The 27,425-nt window shown below is 38.9% G+C and overlaps 1 protein-coding gene across 1 annotated transcript in view; it reads right to left on the bottom strand.

Moving 5' to 3' along the window:
• FAM73A (family with sequence similarity 73, member A) overlaps positions 1 to 27,425 on the bottom strand; it is a gene marked incomplete at its 5' end in the record, with an annotated part of 109,990 nt that overhangs the window by 50,617 nt on the left and 31,948 nt on the right. The window contains 4 exons of the mRNA XM_011997387.1: positions 16,961 to 17,084; positions 18,336 to 18,469; positions 23,109 to 23,235; positions 26,525 to 26,661. Of these exons, the coding sequence (XP_011852777.1) occupies positions 16,961 to 17,084; positions 18,336 to 18,469; positions 23,109 to 23,235; positions 26,525 to 26,661 (522 nt within the window). The remainder of the gene's footprint in view (positions 1 to 16,960; positions 17,085 to 18,335; positions 18,470 to 23,108; positions 23,236 to 26,524; positions 26,662 to 27,425) is intronic.

Genomic DNA, 27,425 nt, shown 5'->3' with positions numbered 1-27,425 from the left:
ATTAGGAAGATGCCTAAACACATATCTGAAATATGTGAAGCAATGCTTTCAATAAAGACACAAAAATTCCTGGTTTGTTTTTAAGAACTAAATCTGTTCCTACACATCAATATAAAAGAATCTCAAAGTCCTCTGTTTCCGCCATAAAAATAACATTTATCATACAGGCTTCAGAGTTGCCTGCAAATACTACTACTGCAAATATATACTACTCTTCACACGAAGTGTAACTACCCAAAATATTAAGCCCAATTAATTTTAGAAGGAAATGAAATTAGAGATTAGTAAGTTGGAACTTTATTCATTTAAACCATACCAACTATATAATGTCCCCAAGAAACTGTGGGCAAGATACATCTGTTGTTAATCGGGTTCACTTTTTTGTGGCGTTGTTTTGTTTTGAGACAAGGTCTTGCAGCCTCAACTTCCTGGCCTTAAGCAATCCTCCCACCTCACACCCAGTTTACTTTTAAACTGGCATCAAATCCAGCAATTTATTCCTGGCCAAAGAGCCTAACTAAAGTGGGTGAAGAATAATGTTAATTCCTGAATGTACTGTTACAAAAATAAACTTCCAAAGTATGTAATGACACACATTCTTCATGATATGACAGTAACAGAAGGTCTCCTAAAGTATAAGTTATTCCTGGTGTTAGAGATTGGTAGAATCCCACATTTTGGTGGAAGATGAGAATTTCCTCATGAGAGATTGGTAGAATATCCCCGAGTTGTTGTGGCCAACTAAAGCCTAATTTTTACCATAATAATTCAGATAATACAAATTTCTGTTTCTTATAAGATATATAAATATACACTTTATTGTGTGATATTTGAAATGTATAAAAATTATCTACATAGCATAGACATGCTTCTGGACTCAAAATACTAAAACAAACATGTTTGCATTTGCCACCCATTTATAGCCACTTTTCAAAGCTTACAAAATTACTTGTTTATTAAGGAAAGATAACACCATCACACAGAAATACACTGCACATATCTTCTTACGTGAAACTCGGGTTCCCAAATGAATTTCATAGATACTCAGATATTGCAGCAAAAAACAGCTGCAGATAACTAAAGAATTAACCCACATGTCCCAAACAAAATCTGTTTACTTTTAAGTTCTTATCTTAGGCTCTTGAACAGGCTGAGGGCACTTCAATTGTGAGGTATGGGAAGAAATGGAAGTGGAGAGGAAAAGTTACAGAAGGATCTTCTGCTTTGTGGATGGAGGTCAGGCTCTGAGTCTAACTGCTCAGTATTGAAGAATATACTAACTTATATTGCTTTCTAACTGCTCCATTAAGTGTATTAGTTATCCCATCAGACTACAAGCAACCTGAAAATAGGCACATTAACCCTTATTTCATCTGAATTTCATCACATGCTTCAGAGTTGTGTTTAAGTATTTGTTTTATTTGTTTGCTGTGTAAGGTACACAGAAAATAAATAAATACTTAAAAACTGATTTTTAAGCTATATCTGCCTTAAAGTCTCCACGTGTATCTCTGCCATTAATGCTCCTTTACCTTAATGAGAGGCTATAGCCACAGGGAAATATAGTCTTTGATTCTGTATGGTGGGCCAGCTGACTTATGGTCCTTTTTCTGACACAGCTCTCTTCAGACATAAAAAGATTATAACACTCTACCCAAAGTGGTGAGATAGGGCAGGGGTGGGGGGAGGGGGGTGGGGAATCAGGATGAAAGAATAAGTGGTGAAAAGATGAAATAAAAATAAACATGTTATCATTCCCAGATAATATGTGGCTTAAATAAAACTCCAAAAGAACCTATGTCGAATTACTGGTATTACAACTAATAAGAGTTCACAAGAATTGTTAATATTCAAATGCAGAAACCAACATTTAAGATCCCAGCAATGACAAATTAGAAAATGTAAATTTAAAAAAGATAACCACTTATAATGACAACGAAACTATAAGGGACTTAGGAAAAAAGACATATAAGACATTTATGAAGAAGATTATAAAACATTATGAAAGATATAAATGAAGACCTAAGTAAACAACCATACCATGTTCACAAATATAAAAGTTATTATTATGAAAATGTAAATTCGCCTACAGTTGACCGATAAATACAATATAATAATCAAAATCCCAAGAGAGTTTTTCATGAAACTTGACAAGCTGTTCTAAACTTCACATGGAAAAGCAAAGGGCTAAGAATAGTTATGACAAGTCTCAAAAAGCCCCACAGTGAATGGACTCGCCCTGCCAAGTGTCAAGATTTATTATAAAGCTATGTAAAGCTACAGTAATTAAGACACTGTGAAACCAATGCAGGAAACAAACAGACTAACAGAATAAAATAGAGAGCCCAGAAAAGACACACAGAAAGACCTAACATATGACAAGGAGGGGGGGCTTTGCAAATCAGTCACAAAAGAATGTATTATTCAAAGAGAGGTGCTGAGGCAACTACCTATCCCAACGTTAAAAACAAAACAACAAAATAAATTTAAAAAAACTTCCATGGCCGGGCACAGTGGGTCATGCCTATAATCTCAGCACTTTGGGAGGCTGAGACAGGAGGATCACTTGAGATCAGGAGTTCAAGACCAGCCTGGCCAACATGGTGAAACCCTATCTCTACTAAAAATACAAAAAAATTAGCTGGGCGTGGTGGCAGGTGCCTGTACTCCCAGCTACTAGGAAGGCTGAGGCACAAGAATCACTTGAACCTAGGAGGTGAAGGTTGCAGTTAACTGAGATCGTGCCACGGCACTCCAGCCTAGGTGACAGAATGAGACTCTGTCAAAACAAACAAAACTTCTAGAACATTTTTTAAGGGACAGGGTCTCACTCTGTCACCCAGGCTGAAGTGTAGTGGTGCCATCCTAGCTCACTACAGCTTCAAACTCCCAGGCTCAAAAGATCCTCCTACCTCAGCCTCCCAAGTAGCTGAGACCACAGGCATGCCACCACGCCCCGCTAATTACTTTTATAAAATTAATTCTTCTCCTTATTTTTTTGTAGAGACGGTGTCTATGTTGCCGAGGCTGGTCTCAAACTCTTGGCCTCAAGCAATCCTTCCACCTTGGCCTCCCAAAGTGCTGGGATTACATGCATGAGCCACCACACCTAACCAACTTCTAGAAGAATAAAGACCTAAATATGAAAAACAAAACTTTGAAAACAAAGCTTTAACACTTTCCAAGGAAAATATAAAAGAACTATCTTTACCCCTCTAAACAATACATAGAAAGCACAAACCATATAGGAAAGACTGAAAAATGTGGTGACATTAAAATTAAATATCTTGGACCAGGTGCAATGGCTTATGCCCATAATCCTAGCACTTTGGGAGGGTGAGACAGGAAGATCACTTGACTCCAGCCTGTGAAATACAGGGAGACTCCCATGTCTACAAGAAATACAAAAAAATTAGCTGGGTGGAGTGGCACATGTCTGTAGTCCCAACTACTTGGGAGGCTGAGGTGGGAGGATCCCTTGAGCCCAGTAGTTCAAGGCTATAGTGAGCTATGGTCACGCCACTGCACTCCAGCTTGGGTGACAAGAGTGAGACCCTGTCTCAAATTTTTAAAAAGAAAACACAAAAAGCGAAGCAGACTTACTGGCAGTAGTACTTTATATATTTGAGGCTTAAAATAAAATACACATGAACCACACATTACATTTTCCTCATGTACTTTAAAAATTAGTTTTAAATTTCTACTTCACTAAAAATAAAGTTCTATATTTAACAAGCTGAAATTATTACATTAATTTACTTAAATTTATTGCAAAAAACCTTAACGTTATCCATCTTGCCTATCCATCCAAATATCTATCATTCAACTACTACCTGCAGAGCCTCGTAAGCAGAAAACGCACATGAGAATCACCTGCTGAACTAGGAAATACAAACCCACAGCTTCATGTCCCAACCCCAAAGTTTCAACTTCAGTAGGTCTAGAGCAAAACCTACGAAACCTCTGATAAACATCACAGAAGACCCACAGACCTATTACTACCTATACTACATTCAAACCAGTTTCAGACACTGAATAGAATTAAGTATGTCTTCTGTCCATAAGGAGTTTAAGGTTTAGCAAAACAGAATGGATATGTACATAAATAATCATAATATACTGTCAAAAGTAATCAATGTCACAAAGGAAACCATTAAACCTCCCCACCCACCTTTAATTAATTAATTAATTAATTTATGAGACAGAGTCTCGCTCTGTTGCCCAGGCTGGAGTGCAATGGCCCAATCTTGGTTCACTGCAGCTTCCTCCTCCTGGGTTCAAGCTATACTCCTATCTCAGCCTCCCAAGTAGCTCAGACCACAGGTGCACACCACCACGCCCAGCTAATTTTTTTATCCCATCTTCATATTTCATATAGGACTTCCACTCCAATCTCCAAGAAGCAGCTATTCTGGTTTTACATTTTAAGTTGCTCCCTTCACCTCTTCATTTGCTCCTCCCCATGGGAAGAGTAACTTGGCTAATGCTGAGAACCTGAATATAATTAACCAGGGAGAGGAAAATAAGATAAAATTAATGTTCACTAGTTCTTGGTGTACACTAGTTCACTCTCCTCAGACTTTCTAGAGAAAGGTCAGGGTCTGCAAACCCACCATCACTTTTGCTCTAGAACTCACTCCTTCTGAGCTGGACAAAGTGTTGGCAGAAACTGTAAGGCAGGCAGGGAATCTCTAAGCAGCTGGCTAGGTAAGTATGTTGTTAATTTGCTCTGTATTCTCTTCTCCAGACATTTTATTTTATTTTATTTTATTTTATTTTATTTATTTATTTTTTTATTTTTATTTTTTTGAGACAGGGTCTCACTCTGTCACCCAAGCTGGAGTGTGGTGGTGTGACCATAGCTCACTGCAGCCTTGATCTCCAAGACTCAAGCAACCCTCCCCACTCAGCCTGCCAAGTAGCTGGGACTACAGGCATGAGCCAACACACTCAGCTTCCAGAAAACTTTTTTGAGAGGAAAGGAAGAAGTTGTAAGAAGCCTTAACACAGTGTCTAATCCGGCTACTAAGAAAAAAAGTTTAGGTCGGGTGTGGTGGCACACACCTGTAATCACAGTTACTCCGGAGGCTGAGGCAAGAGAATCACTTGAACCAGGAGGCAGAGGTTGCAGTGCGCTGAGATCATGCCACTACACTTCAGCCTGGGTGACAAGAGCAAAACTCCACCTCAAAAAAAAAAAAAAAAAAAAAGGCCGAGTGCGGTGGCACACGCCTGTAAGCTCAGCACTTTGGGAAGCTGAGGTGGAGGATCATGAGGTCAGAAGTTCAAGACCAGCCTGGGCAACATGGTGAAACCCTGTCTCTACTAAAAATACAAAAATTAGCCGGGCGTGGTGGCAGGTGCCTGTAATCCCAGCTACTCAGGAGGCTGAGGAAGGAGAACTGCTTGAACCCAGGAGGCAAAGGTTGCAGTGAGCCAAGAAGGCGCCACTGCACTCCAGGCTGGGCAACAGAACAAGACTCCATCTCCAAAAAAAAAAAAAAAAAAGGCTCTTTTTTGTGTTCTCAATTTATTCAGAATCCTGACCTGGCATGGTGGCGCATGCCTATAATCCCAGCACTTTGGGATGCTGAGGAAGAAGGATTGCCTGAGCCCACGAGTTCGAGACCAGCCTTGCAACACAGTGAGATCCTGTCTCTATAAAAAATTTAAAAATTAGCTAGGCATGGTAGTGCACGCCTATAGTCCCAGGTACTCAGGAAGCTGAAATGGGAGGATCACTTGGACCCAGGAAGTTGAAGCTGTGGTGAGCCGTGATCGCACCACTGAATTCTAGCCCGAGCAACAGAGCAAGACCCTGTCTCAAATAATAATAATAATTAATAATAATAGGATATACCAGCAAGAGGCAGTATATCCATCATCATTTTTTGACAAGGTCAGAGATGAGGGAAAGTCAGTAATCTCAGCTACATCTAGAATAATTATTTTTTGCAAACCCTTCAGATGATTTCTAACCCAGAAAAAAGGTAGATTTATAAAGAGCATCTTTTCATACTGTCCCAAAAAATAACTTTAAACATGGCTTACCTTGTTTCATTAAATACAAATTTACATTACTATGAGAAAAATCAAATTAATTCCCAGAAAAAAATGAATGTTGTCTGCAGAATTGACTAACAATATCATTGTAAAACAACTTATGAACATGTGACATCCTCCTAACTATGAAATTTTTAAACCAGCTTAGAACAGGCCTCTTTAAACTGCTAGACTATAATTATAATAATGAATAGGTAAGTGTTTACCATGTGCCTACGCTAAATATTTATGTTATCTCACTTAATCCTCACAGTTCGAAGTTGATCCTAATATAGTGTTACACATTACAGATGAAGAAGCTGAGTCTAAGCAAAGTCAAGCCTTGCTTAATGTCTTGGTAGAGCCAGGATTTGAACCCATGCTTGCTTGACTCCAAAGCCCACGTTCTTAATTACTAAGTTATACTACGTATAATTGAAATCATATTGGAGGTTTTGGTTAAGCCTTCAAAAGTTACAAAAAAATACAGTTTAACAATTATAATTTAACGATCTCTGAAAATAGAAGCTACAAATAAACATAAACATAACACTTCCAGATGCTTTTAGCTAGAACTTGCACACTAATGGAAATTTACACTAATGTTATTTCATGTCTTCTCTGCATAACTTCCATGTTCTTTCTCATTCTGAGTTACAGTAGCAGGTGTATACAAAGCCTGCCAGCAAGTGCTGACTTATATTTAACTCCCAGTGCTACAAGTAGCAACACAGAATGGCATCTGAGTCCCAGGCATCCAACATGTAGATAAAACGTGCTGCCCTCTACTGATTTCAACATCTCACATTCAACACTAAACGTTCTTATAAGTGAATAAGGAAAACATTTTTTTCAGTTTTAGAGAACTAACTCAAATTCTCATTTCATTTGTTTGTGATTGCACAACTTCTATATTCCTATAAGAGAAACAGAACAGTGCCGGGCATGGTGGCTCATGCCTGTAATCCCAGCACTTTGGGAGGCTGAGGCAGGCAGATCACTTGAGGCCAGAAGTTCGAGACCAGCCTGGCCAACATGGTGAAACCCTGCCTCAACTAAAAATACAGAAATTAGCTGGGTGTGGTGGTGCACAACTCTAGTCCCCAGCGCACCTGTAGTCTCAGCTACTTGGGAGGCTGAGGCAAGAGAATCACTTGAACCCTGGAGGCACAGGTTGCAGTAAGCCAAGATCAATCGTGCCACTGCACTCCAGCCTGGGCATCAGAGCAACACCCTGTGTCAAAAAAAAAAAAAGGAATAGAACAAATAACTATTGTTTAAGCCTGTATTAAACTCTTGGTGCACTAGTGCTCAGAAATGCATGCAATAATTATTCATTAATCCAGGATGGTTAAGGAAATGCAGCATGGAACATGGCAAACAATAAATTACAGATATGGAGTGGGTTATACTTTACATGAGGAATTCATTCCTTAAAACATAATTCAAACCCTGCCTAATGCAAAGCTATTTTCTTATCATAGGAAAAACTGTAAAGATGGCTTGAAATACATCTACTGTGCTATATTTCTTTTTGCAGGCATACTTTTAAACAACATTATAATAAAATCTGTGTTTAAGTATGCTTTTAAACACAAAATATTACTAGTAAACCATTTTGTATCAGTATCACTTCCTTCCCAAATATCAAAAATATTTCCTATTTTATTTTAATTTTTTTTAGAGAGTGTCTCACTGTTTCTCAGGCTGAAGTACAATGGCCCAATCGTAACTCACTGCAGCCTTGAATGCCTAAGTTCAAGGGATTCTCCTGCTTCAGCCTCCTGACTAGCTAGAACTACATGCACACACCACTACTCCTGGCTAATTCTTAAATTTTTTTATAGAGATGGGGATCTCGCTATGTTGTCCAGACTGGTCTTGAACTCCTGGCCTCAAGCAACCCTCCTACCTCAGCCTCCCAAGTGCTGGGATTACAGGCAGGCATGAGCTACCACGCCCAGCCTGTTTTCTATTTTAACACAGATGACAGCACAACTTAGGAATGCATTTGAAAGTTTGCAATTTTAGAGCCAGGTTGTGAGAAGTTTTTCATTTTAAAAATAAAAGTACTCCTACTTTAATACTGTTCTTTTATTTTCTTAGCATTAGTTCTAATATTTCCAGCATGCTTGCTGCCAAATTAACAGAAATGTCAGCAGATCTTCTTTTCAGTATTTATCATATTTAATGGCTTCTTGGATGGCAATGTTACAGAATAGAAAATAGATTTAAAATTTAACCAAAGTAAACACAACACCACATCCAAATCACTTGCAGAAGTTCCCATGCATATAAACAACAGTATGGTTCACAGGCTATTCACAAAGGACAGTTAATATTTCTGGTTACCAGCTGAGGTGTCACGACCAATGTGGCAACAGAGAAACAGAGTCTATAATTAAATAGGCCCACCAGCTTTGAAACTAAGTGATTTTTTAAAAGAACTTTTAAAAAATTGTGCCCAGTCTAGACAACAAAGTGAGACACTGTCTCTACAAAAGAATTAAAAAATTAGCCAGGCACAGTGGCATGCACCTGCAGTTCTAGCTACTCAGGAGGCTGAAGCAGAGGGAATGCTTGAGCCCAGGAGTTTGAGGCTGCAGTGAGCTATGACCGTGGCAATACATTGAAGCCTAGGAGACAAGGCAAGACCCTGTCTCTAAAAACCAAAAAACCCAAAATGAAAATTTGGGATTTGCATTCAATTTAGTATGAAATGCTATTTTGCACTATTTCAAATTCACAAAAATGTACTTAAGCTTAGCTTAACACCATCCATAGTGTATTTTTAACATCTTTATTGAAGTATAATTTACATACCACAAAATTATCCCCCTTTAAGTGCGCAGTGTGTTTTAGTTTTAAATGTATAGAGCTGTGTAACAATCACCATATTCCAGTGTTAGAACCATAGTATATGTTTTTCAAAATATATGTTATTAACTTCATCTACCAAAAGTAACCCCAAATAATTCACAATACTGATAACTCAGAAGTTTTTTGGATCTGCTATTTAAAAAAAAAAAGAGAATAGACATTTATTTTCAATAAATACATTGTTATCTACAAAGAAAAATGCTGGAAGAATCATGCTGGGCTGGGCATGGTGGCTCACGCTTGGGAGGCCGAGGCGAGAGGATCACGAGTTCAGAAGTTCGAGACCAGCCTGGTCAACATGGTGAAACCCCGTCATTACTAAAAACACAAAAATTAGCCTGGCATGGTGGCACGCGCCTGTAATACCAGCTACTCGGGAGGTTGAGGCAGAAGTGCTTGAACCCAAGAGGTGGAGGTTGCAGTGAGCTGATACTGTGCCACTGCACTCCAGCCTGAGTGACAGATCAAGACTCTGTCTCAGGAAAAAAAAAAAACAAAAAAACATGCTGAAAGGATTTAAACAGTCTCCCTATAATCTCATCCATAATGTTAAGTTGGCAAACTACTCTTCTATAAATAGTACAAATGTATAATAAGTAGAGTCCTTAAATTTTGAATTCCAAATTAGTAAAATAAATTTTGCTAAGGTTCTTCTAAAGTAAATAAAATCTGACACATCGGCTTTCCAATACTAAAATGATTTGCAAGTGAGTATAAAGCCAGCTGTGAACATTTGATGGCAAATCCCTAGCTGCAAAAAACTCAGCCTCAGCAATATTTCCAAATAATGTTAATATTAGGCTCTTTTTCAAAAAAATTCTATATTTTCCTAAATTCCCAGTTAACATTTTGTTATGATATACAAAAAGGTATCCCATGATCTCTCTCATGCTTTTTTTCTCTAGAGACAGGATCTCACTCTGTCACCCAGGCTGGAGTGCAGAGGCACCATCATAGCTCATTACAGCCTCCAACTTCTGAGCTCAAGTGAACCTCCTGTCTCAGCCTTCTGAGGAACTAGGACTACAGGTGTGAGCTACTGTGCCCGGCCCTATGGTCTCTTTATAATCAAGATGAAAACTGTGTAAAACAGAATAAGCTGAATTCATAGCTGGTTGAATGAAGTGTTTTGTTTTGTTTTTTTTTAACAGCTTTATGAGATATCACCGACATACAAAGCTGTGTATGTATAAGGTGTATGATTGTTTTGTTATATGTATACAACATGAAATGACACCATAATCAAGCTAATTAACATATCTACCACCTCTACATAGTGACTGTGTGTTTGTGTGTGTGTGTGGTATGTAAGGTAAGATTTAAGATCTAGCCTTTCAGCAAACTTCAAATATGCAACACAGTATTATTAACTACTGTCACCATGCTATACATTAGATCTCCAGAATTTATTCACCTTGAATAACTGAAGCTTACAAAGTATCTTAATAATTATTTGTGACCTAAGGAAATTTGACAGTGTCATGCCTCAGGTCTCTGACTCAGACACTACCCATTTTAACAAATTTTACTAATGATTTCAATGACAGCACTGATAACCAACTATACAAAACTAACCAAACTAGAGAATGATACAAAGTTGAGAAGAATAATTAACACATTAGATGTCAAATCAAAATCTAAAACTATTTGGCTGGGCACGGTGGCTCACAACTGTAATCCCAGCACTTTGGGAGGTCAAGGCGGGCGGATGACCTGAAGTGGGAGCTCAAGACCAACATGGAGAAACCCCATTTCTACTAAAAATATAAAATTAGCCAGGCATGGTGGTGCATGCCGGTAAACCTGACTACTCAGGAGGCTGAGGCAGGAGAATCGCTTGAACCCAGAAGGCAGAGGTTGCGGTGAGCCAAGATCATACCATTGTTCTCCAGCCTGGGCAACAAGAGCAAAATTCCGTCTCAAAAAAGGAAAAAAAAAAAAATCTAAAACTATTTAACAATTCAGAATGATGACTCAGAATTAACAATTTAGTAAGAATAAGAAATACAGTACCTATATCCTTGGTCCAAAAGAACAACTGTGCAGGAATAAATGAGGGAAGGTGTGGCTTAATGGTAAGAAACTAATAATAACAAAGAACTTAGAAATTTCATAAGTTAACCATAAGTTAACAAAAGTTAACCGTAAGTTCTTTTGTTAACCATAAGTTCAACAAAAGCTAATGTAAATCTTAGACTCTATTATTATAATGTCCAGAATTTATTTATTTTATTTTATTATTTTTTTTTTTAGACGGAGTCTCACTCTGTCACCAGGCTGGAGTGCAATGGTGCAATCTTGGCTCACTGCAACCTCCACCTCCCAGCTTCAAGTGATTCTCCTGCCTCAGCCTCCCAAGTAGCCGAGATTACAGGCGCCCGCCACCGCACCCAGCTAATTTTTGTATTTTTAGTAGAGACGAGGTTTCACCAGGTTGGCCAGGCTGGTCTCCATCCTGACCTCACATGATCTACCCGCCTCGGCCTCCCAGAGTGCTGGGATTACAGGCATGAGCCACCATGCCTGACCTAATGTCCAGAATTTATAGTTGAACATGGTAGGCAAATTACCTTCTAGTTCAAGAAGGTACTTCTCCTTCTTCCCAAAGGCCCATTAAAAAGGACAGAAGAAATTTTGTTTAATGGAGTAAAGTATAGCATCACTGGAAAACATTAATAGGACATCAGTGGACCAGAAATTTTAAAGAACGTCTTGAAACTGGCAAATATTGGATCACAAAGGTAGAACAAGAACAACAACAATAACAAAAACGACAGCCTAAGATTCTAGAGGTAAAATGATGGTCTTCCTGAGAGTGTCCTAGAGAAGTTCCAAATTCCGAGCCAATAAACATTGTTACCCTGTTCCTAGAACTTTCACTTAATCCTCAAAATCAGTTTATAAAATTGGTACTCTACATGTTAATTTTTCAGAAGAGGAAGTCAAGGCTTAGACAGGTTTTATAATCACACAGATAAATAGAAATGCCAGGAGTTGAACCCAGTTAGTCTGCATCCACAGTCCGTACTTTCAGTTATTATACAGATGTAGGATAAACCATCAGAGTAACTCATTAGCACTACACTAAGTTCAGGGTCACAGTTAGGCCCTCTATCTCACATAGCTTGCCTCTTTTGTTCTTGGATTAAACCTTGACAATTTCTTTCTACAAAATGCTGAAATCTGCCTAGAAAGCCTGAGAAAGGAAGAAAGACATATGAGTTAACTACAGATCACCACATGAGTATAGAGGAAGAAAAATAATAATAATAATAATAAAAGATCTATACAAAAGCATATCACCACCAGAAATAAAAGTCTCCTTACTCTGTCAACTGTGGAATTTCCAGGCTGCCTGCTCTAAGCTGACCTTTCCTACAGGGAATTTTGGGTATAGGCATACTCTGTCCACAAAAAGTTCACAGTTAATCCTCCCATTCAAAGAAGATGTCTGTCCTATAAGTGGTAAGACAATAGAGCATGGTAGTTAAGAGAATGGACTCTGCGACTGGGCATAGTGGCTCATTACCTGTAATCCTAGCAGTATGGAAGGCCAAGTTGGGTAGATCACTTGAGCCCAGGAGCTTGAGACCAGCCTGGGCAATATGGCAAAACTTCATCTCAACCCAAAATAAAAATTATCCAGGTATGGTGGCAAGTGCCTGTGGTGCCAGCTACTTGGGAGGCTAAGGTGAGAGGATCGCTTAAGCCTGGGAGGTGGAGGTTGTAGTGAGAGTCAAGATCGAGCCACTGCACTCCAGCCTGGGCAACACAGTCAGACCCTCTCTCTCAAAAAAATAAAGAATGGGCCAGGCGCAGTGGTTCCTGCCTGTAATCCCAGCACTTTGGGAGGCCAAGGCAGGTGGATCACCTGAGGTCAGGCGTTCATGACCAGCCTGGCCAACATGGTGAAACCCCATCTCTACTAAAAATACAAAAACTAGCTGGGCATGGTGGCACATGCCTGTAATACCAGCTACTCAGGAGGCTGAAGCAGGAGAATTGCTTGAACCTAGGAGGTGGAGGCTGCAGTGAGCCAAGATCACTTCATTGCACTCCAGCCTGGGTGACAAGAGTGAAAACGAAAAAACGAAAAGGGAAGGGAAAAGGGAAGAGAAAAGGAAAGGAAGGACTCTAAAGCTAGCCTGACTGGGTCCAAATTCAGGTTCCTCCACTTAACAGCTGTGTAACCCTGGGGAAGTTATTAATGCCTCTGTACCTCTCTTTCCCCTTCTGAAAAATAGGGATGATAGGTATATTTATATCCTAAAAATTGTTGTACGGATTGAGATAATCTTCTTTTTCTTTTTTTTTTTTTCAGACAGAGTTTTGCTCTTGTTGCCCAGGCTGGAGTGCAGTGGCACCATCTCGGCTCACTGCAACCTCTGCCTCCTGGGTTCAAGCGACTCTCTTTCCTCATCCTCCCGAGTAGCTGGGATTACAGGCACCCACCACCACACCCAGCTAATTTTTGTATTTTTTGAAGAGACAGGGTTTCACCATGTTGGTCAGGCTGGTCTCGAACTCTTGACCTCAGACGATCCACCTGCCTCAGCCTCCCAAAGTGCTGGGATTACAGGTGTAAGCCACCATGTCCCGCTGAGATAATTTTCATTCAGAATGTAACAGTACCTGACCCAGAGAAGACACACGGATGTACTAACAACTAGTAGCTACTATTAACTAGCTCCCCCTAGCTATTACACACAGGGAGAAAGATGAAATTAGATGATGGCTAAGAAGTCTTTCCTGGCTCGACATGGTGGCTCACGACTGCAAACCCAGCATTTTGGGAGACTGACGTGGGAGGATTGCTTGAGCCCAAGAGTTCAAGACCAGCCTGGATAGTTCGAGACCAGCCTTGTATAGCAAGACCTCATCTCTAGAGAAAACTTTTTTAAAAATTAGTAGGGTGTCAGTTGGGCATGGTGGCTCATGCCTGTAATCCCAGTACTTTGGGAGGCTGAGGTGAGTGGATCACCTAAGGTCGGGAGTTCGAGACCAGCCTGACCAACATGGAGAAACCCCATTTCTACTAAAAATACAAAATTAGCCAGGCGTGGTGGTGCATGCCTGTAATCTCAGCTACTCAGGAGGCTGAGGCAGGAGAATCGCTCGAACCCAGGAGGCAGAGGTTGCATGAGCCGAGATCATGCCATTGCACTCCAGCCTGGACAACAAGAGCAAAACTCCATCTCAGGAAAAAAAAAAAAAAAAAAAAAAAAAAAAAATTAGCAGTGCGTGGTGGCATGCACCTGTAGTCCTAGCTACTCAGGAGAGTGAGGTGACAGGATGGCTTGAGTCCAGGAGGCAGAGGTTGTAGTGAGCTGAGATCACACCACTGCACTCCGGCCTGGGTGACAGAGCAAGACGGCTTAAAAAAAAAAAAAAAAAAAAAATTCTTCCAATCTTGAAATCCTACCAGATTCTCAAGAAAAAAAAAAAAAAAAAAATGAAGTTCATCAAATTAGACAAAGCAGATTCCAAAACAATGAAGTATTCACTGACATCAGATCAATACTTGCTTTAAATTCGCCCCAAGCCTCTGAAGGCATTTGTTAGACTATCTTAATTTATAACTATTAACTTTAAGTTGCCTCTCAATAATTCAAGTTAAATGTATCCAATGACTTTGGATTTAAAGAATGAGGAGAGTTAACTGACTTCTAGGCAATTTTGATCAACGTCAAGTAACAGTTATAACAAAGCTGCTCCCTGAGTCTTGGCCATAAATTCAGTTCTTTTGATCCAGAAGCTCAAAAATGCAAACTTGCAATATTCAAACAATTCCCCAAAACGAACAAAATATAACAGCTTCATGTTAACTGGAATCTCCAGGGCAACAGGAGACCAATGAACTGGAAGGCTACAGGGAAAAGCACATCAGTCTAGTAGGCAGTGACAGCTCAGGTTAAAACATGCACGGGGTCAGAAACTCATTCCAAACCTAAGCTAACTAAATGCACAGACTGACTGTGGGTCCCACTCTATCCATTTAGAGTTCTGGATTAAAATAGTTGCCTCAGAAACAACTTGAAGACCCCAGAAACTAAGCCACATGCCCAGAGGTCTTCTTCTCTAAAAGCAACAAGAATCTAAAGCAGACCTCTGAGACTGTACCCAAGGAATCTTTTCAACCTTAAGAAATAAGAAATAAGAGACTCAGCCAACTGCTACAGGATATAGAAAAAATGTGCCCAGGCATGCCAAACAGAACCAAATCTGCGATACATATTACAAGACTAAAAGAACAAGAACTACACATCCACAAGATCCTTATAATGAGACTAAAAGAAACTGCCAAAGATTAGACAGTATAGACAAAGCTTCCATTCCTAGAGTAAGACATTAAAAGTCCCAGGATCGTCTTCCTCTTTCCTCCTTATAATTTTTTCCTACTTACTTTTCTCTGTGGCATTCCTTGCCATTTCACCACTTTTCTAACTTTTCTGGTTGTTCCATTCTCATTCTACATTTGAGGTTTTAAAAAATTCCTTTTCTCTGTTCTTTCTCCTACTTACTGTCATAAATAACATTCTAATTAAAGTTACAAAAGAAACTGTAGAAAAAATTAATATAAGGCTTTGACAAATTGTATTTGTTGATATGGATACTGCCTACTTTTTTTCCAGACTGTAATCTCCTAGGTATGTCAAAACAGTATGCCTATGCTAATAGCAGAGAAGCTATTAAAAAACACTCAAGTCTAATAAATAATGTTTGGTGACAATAATAGTACAACAAAGCAGAGACCAAAGAGATTTCATGTAACCTTATGACCATACACACAGTAATTCATAATTCTAATAGAAACAAAATCTTTCACCTGAACTCAAAATGCATAGATGTAAATATCTCAAAGTTCAGCTGCTTTCAGTACTAATGTGGAAAACGTTAAAACTTCTTAGCGTTTATTTTAATTGGAAAATAATAATCCTCTTCATACTAAAAAGACTGAAATTATTTTTGACCAAAAAAACCATATAATTTTGTCTTCTTTCTTTCTTTGGGGGCATTTATAGAAGTTGAAGAAGCAACTTTAATCATTCCTTTCTTCCAAGACTTCATTCAAGAACCTCACCTTTGGGAGGCTGAGGTGGGTGGATCACTTGAGGTCAGGAGGTGGAGACCAGCCTGGCCAACATGGTGAAACCCCGTCTCTACTAAAAATACAAATATTAGCTGGGTATGGTGGCACATGCCTGTAATCCCAGCTACTCAGGAGGCTGAGGCAAGAGAATTGCATGAACTTGGAAGGCGGAGGTTGCAGTAAGCCGAGATCATGCCACTGCACCACAGCCTGGGTGACACAGTGAGTGACACTCCGTCTCAAAAAGAAAAAAAGAAAAAAAAAAGAACCTTGTCTCCACAAAAAAAAAAAAAGTTTCAATTAGCAAGACATGGTGGCATGTGCCTCTAGTCCCAGCTACTTGGGAGGCTGAGGCAGGTGGATCAGTTGAGCCCAATAGGTTAAGGCCGCAGTGAGCTGTGACCGTGTCATTGCACTCCCACCTGGGCAACAGAGATTCTGTCTCAAAAAAATAAAAAATAAAAAACTTTTAAAAAAGTATCTTTAAAACTCTGTTCTCTTTAAAGTAACAAAGGTAATGACCCATAATGAAGTATTGACTACTTACATCAACAGCTATCCTGCGATTAAGTGGGCCTCAACATATATAATTCTTTCAAGTATTTTAGGTAATATTACATGCATATTTCCGAAGTGGTGAGTCTCTGTATATTTTTGTTTATTCTTTTCTCCCTCCAACACTCTTAACTAATTTTTTTCCCCCACAATACATTTTAAAATAATGTCACAGTCCTGCCTATGATAAATTCTTGAATTTATATCTTAAGGGCATTAGTTCATTTGAAAATTAAAACTGAAAGAAAAAAGAAATATGATAAAATTTTTTTCTCTTGGCTATTTTTTTTAAGTAACTAACTTATTAATACATAAGAGAGACACGCAAATGATTCCAAGGATATTAAAAAAAAGCAAACATTTCATAAATGCCATATAAAATATCCATCTTACCAATATCATCAGCAAGGGAATTAGGATCAGATGCCCCAAGGGTAGCTTCGAACTCCTCTTGGAGACGATAGGCTCTTTGCAGTAGAGCTTCGAGTTTATGGATAAATTCAGTACTAATAATATCCTACAAGGAGAGAAAAAGTACACATAACAAATTAAATTCTAATGTTAAAATTCTAAATATTTTTCCCACTTTTAAATAAAAGGCAAAGAAAGTGAGTAATATAAAAAACTACTGATAGTGGAAAGAGTATAGCAGCAGAAGTCAAGAGGCCTGGGTTATAGCTGTGTCTGTGGCAAAATTACCTTAGTTCTTAGTGATTCAGTTTCTTTACCTATAAAATTAAGGAGTTAGACTAGATTGGGAGTTCTCAAAGTAAGGTCTCTGAGCCAGCAGCTTCATTATCACCCAAGAACTTGGTAGAAATACAAATTCTTAGGTTCCACCCCAGTTCTAGTCAATGAGAAATTCATGGGGTGGGGCCTCCAAATTTGGGTTTTAACAAGTCCTCTACGTGAGTCTTATGCATTCGCAAGTTTGAGAACCACTAGCTTAACTAAATAATCAATAAGGACTAGTCTAGCTCTACACCTTTATGTGATTTTTATGAACATAATGGCACTTAATTAATCCCAAAGTACAAATCAAACTTTAAAAAATTCCAAGCCAGACAAGGTAGAACGTGCCTGCAGTCCCAACTGCTTGGAAGACTGAGGCAGAAAAACTGATTGAGCCCAGGAGTTCTGGGGTATAGTGTACTATGATTGTTCCTATGAACAACCACTGTACTCCAACCTGGGCAGCAAAGCAAGACCCCATTTCTTTAAAAAAAAAAAAAAAAAAAATCCTTTAGAAATCAATCTGCTTATTTTGCATATCCTGGGAAAGTCAATAAACTTGATGAACGGTAAATCTGGCATGTAACAACTACCTGAATAGAAAAAGACCAGTAAGAAATACCCCACATAGTCCCAAGGAAGAAGAAAAAAACAGTTCTATTAAATACAACATAAAGCAAATACACTGAATCAACATTAAAAAATATTTTGGGCCAGCACCTTGGCTCATGCCTATAATCCCAGCACTCTGGGAGGCCAAAGTGAAAGGGTCGCTTGAGGCCAGGAGTTCAAGACCAGCCTGAGCAACATAGTGAGACACCACCTTTACAAAAAATGTAAAATTAGCTAGGCATGGTGGTGCACCCCTATAGTCCTAACTACTCAGAGGACAAGGTGGGAGGATCGCTTGAGCCCAGGAGTTCAAGACTCAGCCTGGGCAACAATAGTTAGACCCTACCTCTACCAAAAAAAAAAAAAAAAAGATTTGTTTGATTTTTCTAATATTATGAAGACCACTCAAATAAATCACCCTTACATCTACATTTTCTTCAGCAATGGCATCTCCTGCACCCAGTTTAATGGAACCACAGGCTTCATCTTCAGCCTGTCTATTGCGAAAGGTTAGAGCTTGTTCCCATCGACGCAATGCCTCTTCAAACAATTCCATACCTAAAAATTAAGAACAGAACAATTTTAAGTGAGCAAAACCAATGCCAAAATAAAATTATTTGGGGCCTGAAGTGTTTTCATACATTATCACCAATGGCACAGTCAAATTTTGACACTAAAGAATCATACATCATTTCATGGTAGAATCTTAATTTCCCAATATATTCTCAGCCTATGGTTCCGGTTAACCAAAAATCAGAGAGACAAAATGGCCAATATGTTTTCATTTCTTTATAATACAAATGTATATGGTGCTTAGAATTTTTCTAAAAGAGTATCATGAATTCATCAAAAGTTCCACAGTAATAGCTATTTTTTATAGTCACATAACTATGTTTCAAAATATTCCTGCAAATTAAAAGGAAAACTAATGGGAAGAAACCAGTTTACAAAAAGCTACCTGGTTTATAAGTTCTCAGAAGAAAGTAAAGCTGAAGATGGCTGGGCTCGGTGGCTTGTGACTGTAATCCCAGCACTTTGGAAGCCCAAGGTGGGTGGATCACCTGAGGTCAGGAGTTCAAGACCAGTCTGGCCAACATGGTAAAACTCCATCTCTACTAAAAATACAAAAAGCAGCCAGGTGTGGTGATACGTGTCTGTAATCATGGCTACTCAGGAGGCTGAGGCAGGAGAATCGGCTTGAACCTGGGAGGCAGAGGTTGCAATGAGCCGAGATTGCGCCACTGCACTCCAGCCTAGGCTACAGAGCAACACTCCATCTCAAAAAAAAAGAAAGTAAAGCTGAAGAAAAGATAATAATACAGAAATCTAAAATAAGTCTTTTCCACCTTTTGTCCCCTAAAGGGTGTCTTGAACCACTATGATCCCAACAGGCTGATTTGGATAAATTGGTGGGCCAGAGTTAAAAATTGCACGATATTGGATGAACCCATCAAAAGTTAGTTATAGTCCAAGCAGGAATTTCATTTCCTTGCTGACAGAAAGCTTTGTGGGAAAAAAGAGGAACATGTGATTCTTTTTCTCAAAATTAAAAAACAAGGCTTACAAAAATAATTATGTACTTCAAACAAAACAAAAATAGTTTAAGACTTCAACTTTTAAAGTATTTTTAAAATGTTAAATATTAAAGAAAGATCTTTAAAAGCTGTTTAAGAATCTGGGCAAGTCATTCTCTCGATGTTTTTAAGATACGGTAGCTAAAAAATACCTCTCCTCTCAAGTAATTTCTTCAATTACCTATAGAACCTACAATCCTAAATGAATAAAATTTCTTATTTATTTATTTATTTATTTATTATTTTGAGACAGAGTCTCACTCTGTTGCCCAGGCTGGAGTGCCGTGGTGCCATATCGGCTCACTGCAACCTCCTGCCTCAGCCTCCCGAGTAGCTGGGATTATAGGCATGTACCACCACGCCCAGCTAATTTTTGTATTTTTAGTAGAGATGGGGTTTCACCATGTTGGCCACACTGGTCTCAAACTCCTGACCTCAGGTGATCCACCCACCTCAGCCTTCCAAAGTGCTGGGATTACAGGCGTGAGCCACCACGCCCAGATTCTTCTATTTTTTAAAAGTATTTATTTATTTATTTGTAGAGATGAGGTTTCACTATGTTACCCAGGCTGGTCTCAAACTCCTGGGCTCAAGCAACCCTCCCACCACAGCCTCCCTAAGTTCTGGGATTACAGGTGTAAGCTACCACACCTGGCCTAAAATTTCTTAAAATGAAATGTAGGCCTTTCCTTCTTGTTTGATTTTCTGTAGCAAAAAATAACTTTTGAATCTTCCTCCTAAAACATTTAAGCACATAAAAACCAATTATATCACCATCTAGTCTCCTTTCTCCAAGTTACGCAACTCTAATTCCTTCATCCTTTTCTCACACTATCCCTTCTATACATTTATTATTTGGGTTGAACATACGAACACAGGAAGAATTTTTTTTTTTTTTTTTTTTTTTAGTTTTTTTTGGTCTCTTCTTTTAGAGATGGGGTCTTACAATGTTCCCCCAGGTTAGTCTTGTACTTGTGAGCTCAAGTGATCCTCCCACTTCAGCCTCTCAAGTAGCTAGAACTACAAGCATGTGCCACCACACTTGGCTTCAGGAAGAATTTTTTTTTTTTTTTTGAGGCGGAGTCTGGCTCTCTTGCCTAGGCTGGAGTGCAGTGGTCGGTTCTCAGCTCACTGCAAGCTCCGCCTCCTGGGTTCACGCCATTCTCCTGCCTCAGCCTCCCGAGTAGCTGGGACTACAGGCGCCCGCCACCTCGCCCAGCTAGTTTTTTGTATTTTTTAGTAGAGACGGGGTTTCACTGTGTTAGCCAGGATGGTCTCGATCTCCTGACCTCGTGATCCGCCCGTCTCGGCCTCCCAAAGTGCTGGGATTACAGGCTTGAGCCACCGCACCCAGCCAGGAAGAATTATTTTACAGCAGAGTTGTATAATACAAAGATAAAACTTGTCTCCTCAAGAAGTACTATGTATACCTCACTATAGAACATAGCTCAGACTACCAAATATCATCAGTTTTGTAACAGCAAGTCAAATATAGGTCACCAATCTTTTTTTAATGTCATCAATTTTATAAAGAGAATTGAAACAGATGGGTGATGATACCAGGTGATCCATAGGGGTCCTAGCGATCTTAATCCTATAACACAAAGACCCCCTGTGGCATCTCTAGTTTTACTCTGTATTTCTTCAATTTGAATTTTTAATATCCTGGGTTATTGTTGTTGTTTTAAGAAAAAGGGCTCTCTCTGTCACCCAGGCTGTAGTGCAGTGGCACAATTAGCTCCCTGTAACCTTGAACTCCTAGGCTCAAGTGGTCCTCCTGCCTCAGCCTCCCAAGTAGGTAAGACTACAGGTACATGCCACCATATCCAGCCATAAACTTGTAATATTAACAGAAGCTGTAAGTGTAAGTTTTCTAGACATAGGGTAATCTAGAAACACAGTGAATTTAACTCTCTGGAGACCTTCTTTCCCCACAGGAGTACCCACAGTGATGGCACTGGAGAAGATATAGTCTAACTATTCTAGAGAGCAGGAATGCATTCTGAGACACTCAGTCCTTCTACACAGAGCCATCAACCCTTTACTGCTCAATGGCCAGGGCCACATCAAGTTTACTGGTTTTGTTTTCTGTTTAGTATGCATTTCCATTAAAAGGAAGATAACCTGAAAAAGAATAGAGAATAGGGAAAAGCATTTGAATCTTCTGATTCAACAAGTTCATTTGGTTCTTCTCCAAGGCTCCAGTGAGGCTCCATAGACATGTTCATGGTCAAGTCAAGAAATACTGAGATGTGAAACACAGAAGGCCTCTTTCTATTTAAAATTGTTTTCTGGATATAACAATACAAATGATAGCTAGATAAAACATATTTAGTAAAGTGAATTCTGATAGATTCATTACATAACAGTCAACAGATTAGGTGAAGATAGTATAGTAGGCTGAATAATGGTCACCCAAAGATCAGGTCCTAATTCCTAGAATAAGTAAATGTTACCTTACAAATAAAGGTAACATCTTACATCTTTGTAGATGTAATTAAGAATCCCAACACAGGGAGATTATCCTAGTTTATCTGGTGGACCCTAAATCTAATCAAAAGTGTCCTTACAAGAGAAGGGTGGCTGGGTGAGGTGGCTCATGCCTGAAATCCCAGCACTTTAGGAGGCTGAGGCGGGTAAATCACCTGAGCTCAGGAGTTCAAGACCAGCCTGGCTAACATGGTGAAACCCCGTCTCTACTAAAAATACAAAAAATTAGCCAGGGGTAGTGGTGCACACCTGTAAGCCCAACTACTTGGGAGGCTGAGGCATGAGAATCACTTGAACCCGGGAGATGGAGGTTGCAGCGAGCCGATGTTGCACCACTGCATTCCAGCCTGGGCAACAGAGTGAGACTCTGTCTTAAAAAAAAAAAAAAAAAAAAGGAGAGACAGAGAGAGATAGGGAGATTTGATACACACAGAGGAGAATGTGACACGGAGACAAAGGTAGAAACTGGAATGATGTGGCCACGAGCCAAACAAAGTTGGAAGCCACCAAAAGCTGGAAGAGGCCAGGAAAAGATTCTCCCCTAAGCCTCCAGAGAGAGCATGGCTCTACTGACTTCTTGATTTCAGCCCAGTGATAATGAACTTCTAGCGTCCAAAACTCTGAGTGAATAAATTTCTGTTGTTTTAATTTTGTTGTATTAGTTTAATACAATGTATGATGTTATGAAGACCAGATACAACGGATATAAGAACATTTAAAATTATAGTTGCTTCTCTTAGAACAATTCACTGTTCTTTAATTTCAACTTACCATTGACGACGGTGGCTCATGCCTGTAATCCCAGTACTTTGGGAGGCTGAGGCAGGCAGATTGCTTGAGCTCAGGAGTTCAAGACCAACCCAGCAACATGACAAAACCTCATCTCTACAAAAATGTTTTAAAAATTTAGCTGGGCATGGTGGCATGCACCTGTGGTCCCAGCTACTCAGGAGGCTGAGGTGGGAGGATCACTTGAGCCCAGGAGGTTGAGGCTGCAATGAGCAGTAATTGGGCCACTGTACTCCAGCCTGGGAGACAGAGCAAGACCCTGTCTGTCTCAATAAATAAAAAACAAAAACAAAACAAATTAAATGTGAGCACAATATCTTAAAATGTTATCATCTCATTCCTACCCATTAAGTATAAGTTCTCTGGAGTAGTCACAGGAATATTAACAAGTTTAATATCATCTTCATCTGCTTTGTCCCAGGAATTAGAATTGCCACAGGCACAGCTATGACAAGAATTGACACTCTGGACCTGAAATTAAGATGGACAGAAGTTACTTCAAATCTCTCTCATGATAATATGTTGTGATCTTTCATATTTACAAATTACTTTTATAAATCCTATTAGTGGTAAGACAATCCAGGTAATTTCCACATGAAGAAATAATTCTGATGATATTCAATCAAACTTAGAAATCACGACTCTTAGAAATCACAACTCTATTATAAGCCTGTTTGCTCAAAAATACACAAGTAGAATAATATTTTGAATGTAAATCACTTATTTCCATCAGAAATCAGGCAGTTATGTTTATATCATGTATTGTTTTAAGCATTCGCTTATAAATTTTATCTATACCTACTTTGATTTAAGCTAGCTAGCTTATTTTTCTTTTAGAATGTTTTACAATGCTGACTCTCTGCTAAATGAGACCTAAAATAAAAAAGCCACCATCATCTTTGTAAATGCCCTTTACTAGCAAGGTCCACTGAACAAATCATTTCAATCACCTCTATGCAGGTGATTCTCAAATCCCTAATCCCAGTTCTGTCCTAATTCCAGTTCAGTTTTGAGAAATCTAAGCCCACATTATCATTTGCCTTTTAGGTGACTCCATTTGGCTTTTCTGCTGGCATCTGACACTTTTGACATAACAACATCTGGGTCAATGATGGACTGCATATACAACAGTCAACCCTATCGTAAGATTACAAAATTGTATTTTTACTGTACTTTTCCTATGTTCAGAGATGTTTAGATACACAAATACCATTGTGTTCCAACTGCCTACATTATTCAGTACAGTAGCATGTGGTACAGATTTGCAGCCTAGGAGCAACAAATTACAACATACAGCCTGCAGATTATGCTGCTTCTGAAATGAAGAGTAAAATATTCATCTAATTAATTAGGGTGGCATTTGAAAGGTCTACTGTAACCAGTATAAAAATACTGGCAACTATGCTAAATTTATGTTTTTGTTAAATTGTAAGATTTAACAAAAGAGGAATGACGTGTTCAGTTAGGCAAGTACAGTACAGTGATTCTAAAGACTTGTTATACTATTATCCTGAAATTCGCCTTATCTACTTCTAGTCAACAAGGGCTTCAACTTTCAATTGAGGAAATTCAGATGAGGCACTTCGCAGACACTGAGGAAATCCACATTACAGAACAGGCATATTCTGGCCAGGCGCAGTGGCTCACGCCTGTAATCCCAGCACTTTGGAGGCTGAAACAGACAGATCATTTGAGGTCAGGAGTTCGAGACCAGCCTAGCCAACATGGTGAAACCATGTAAATACAAAAACTAGCCAGATGTGGTGGTGCATGCCTATAATCCCAGCTACTCGGGAGGCTGAGGCAGGAGAAGCACTTGATCCTGGGAGGTGGAAGTTGCAGTGAGCCAAGATCACGCCACTGCCCTCCAGCCTGGGCAATAGGGTGAGACTCCATCTCAAAAAAAAAAGAAACAAAAAAAAAAGAAAAGAAAAGAAAAAAAGAAAAAAGAATAGGTATATTCCATCAATACACTGCCAAAAAGGAAAAAAAAAGAAAAAAGAATAGGCATATTCTCCATTATGCTGCTTGGTTTCACAGAAGAACTGAAAGTCTGCAGGCCTCTGATCTAGCTGTTCCAATCCTAGGAGAACCTTTAAAACTTTAGTACATTTTTAGGCATTACAGAATAGGACAGCTATAGATTCCAATGAAATATGGAAGCAAGGTACAGAATAGAATATGGTGTTCTATAAACTATGAAGAAAAAATGAATACAGGCCAGGCACGGTGGTTCATGCCTGTAATCCTAGCAATTTGGGAGGCTGAGGTGGGTGGATCACCAGGTCAGGAGTTCCGAGACCAGCCTAGCCAACATGGTAAAACCCCATCTCTATTAAAAATACAAAAATTACCGGGGTGTGGTGGCACATGCCTGTAATCCCAGCTACTTGGGAGGCTGAGGCAGGAGAATCGCTTGAACCCAGGAGGTGGAGGTTGCAATGAGCTAAGATCATGCCACTGAGCTCCAGCCTGGGCGACAGAGCGAGACTTCATCTCAAAAGAAAAAAAAAGAAATTGTTAATGTTGTTTGTCTCCATGGAGGGGAAGTGAATGGATCAGGAACACTATTTTATTTTATTTATTTTATTTTATTTAATTTTATTATTATTTAATTTTATTTTATTTGAGACAAGGTTTCGCTACGTTGCCCAGGGTGTCTTCGAACTCCTGGACTGAACTGATGTTGCCTCAATCTTCTGAATAGCTGAGACTATAGGTACCACCATAGCACCCAGCTCTCACTGTATATTCTTTTGCCTGTTCTATATTTAATAGCAGGTACATATTCTACCCATTTTTTAAATTAATGTTTAAATCACATTCGATTTAAACAAATACTAACTTCATTCCTCACTTGTCAATCGGCATTAATATTAATGCTCCAAATAAAGATGGGCAGCCTCCTGCTTGTCATTCAATACTGTATTAATGATCCAAAGAAGGAGGTGAAGAACCTCACACTTGGCTTCAGCAAACCAAATACTTTCATCTAAGTAGGCTCATCAAGTGATTACTGTGGTCCAGCACAAAGTCTGGCTGCATTGTCCAGCTTCTTGCAGAACAGCTAATGTTTTTAATGACTCTTTTTAATTTTAATTTTTGATATTTGTGGATCTATGGTAGGTGTATATATTTACGGGGTACATAACACATTTTGATATATACAACGTGTAGTGATCACATCAGGGTAAATGGGGTATCCATCACCTTTAAGCATTTATCCCTTCTTCGTGTTATAAACAATCTAATTATACTCTTTTCATTATTTTTTAATGTATAATAAATTATGTCGACCGCAGTCACCCTGTTGTGCTATCAAATACTAGATCTTATTTACTCTATCTGCCTATATTTTTGTACTCATTAACCATTCCACTTCCCCTCCACCGCCCATTACCTTTCCCAGTCTCTGGTAACCATCACTCTACTCTCTATCTCCATGAGTTCAATTGTTTTAATTTTTAGCTCCCACAAATAAGTGAAAACAAAAACATTTAATTTTGAAGCAATACTTCCACATCAACACCATTTTCACAGGACCCCATGAGACCATATCACTTATTCAAATAAAACTAGGACCAAATTGACTGAATAGTCAGTAAAAAGGTACTTTATTTGCCTAAAGAAAGCAGATTTAATCAGATGATTTCTTAAGATTATTTCCATACTAAGAACTATAAGTATATGACACTTAAACCAATAGATCACAAGATATATAAACAAAACTTTTTTAAATTAATATTTTTTCTGTACTTACGGAGGCCAAACTCTGTGCAGAACCCGAATATTTACTGAAAAGTCCTCCATTAGCATAGTTACAAGCTTGAGATCCTTTGTCTTTGGTAGAACTTAAAGATAATGTCAAATTCTGTCTGCTACTGGAACAACTTGAACCTATCACATAAACATACTGATATTAAAAGTATCAATAATGCCAATGATAAATTTCAGGTAAAAATTTCAGAGTTTATAATATATTCATCCAGAAAGCTCCTAATTTTAAAACACACATCACTCAATTGTGTAAATTATTAAATGTACACCATTATTAAAATCTGAATCTTTATATAATCTTTTTTTAACACTGCTAAAATCCGCTTCTGAAATGAAGAATAGAATGTTTACCTAATAAATTAGGATGGTATTTGAATGGTCTATTGTATTCAGTATAAAAATACTGGTGACTATGTTAAAATTACAATTTTATTAAACTGTAAATGTAACAAAATACAGGCATTTCCTTTTCTGAATTACATCAAAACCTTACCTGTATCTCATTGCATTGTGATTAGTTATACTTCTGTCTTTTCTACTCATCTATCCATTCTTCTAAGGCAGACATTATATCTTAGTATTTTGCTTTTTCTTTTTTTGAGAAAATATCTCACTCTGTCACCCCGGCTGGAGTGCAGTGGTGCAATTACGTCTTACTGCAGCACTGACCTCCGGGGTCAGGTGATCCTCCCACTTCAGCCTCCTGAGTAGCTAGGACTACAACAGACATGTGCCACCACACCTAGCTAATTTTTTTACTGTTACTTTTGTAGAGATGTGATCCCACTATGTTGCCCAGGCTGTTTTAAACTCCTGGGCTCAAGCCATCCTCCTGCTTTGGCCTCCCAAAGTGCTAGGATTACAGTAATGAACCACCATGTCCG

Source organism: Mandrillus leucophaeus, unplaced genomic scaffold (genome assembly GCF_000951045.1).
Source record: "Mandrillus leucophaeus isolate KB7577 unplaced genomic scaffold, Mleu.le_1.0 Scaffold539, whole genome shotgun sequence".
Lineage (NCBI taxonomy): Eukaryota > Metazoa > Chordata > Mammalia > Primates > Cercopithecidae > Mandrillus > Mandrillus leucophaeus.
Note: the sequence above shows the minus strand (reverse complement) of the source record. Positions and strands in the feature narration are given on the sequence as shown.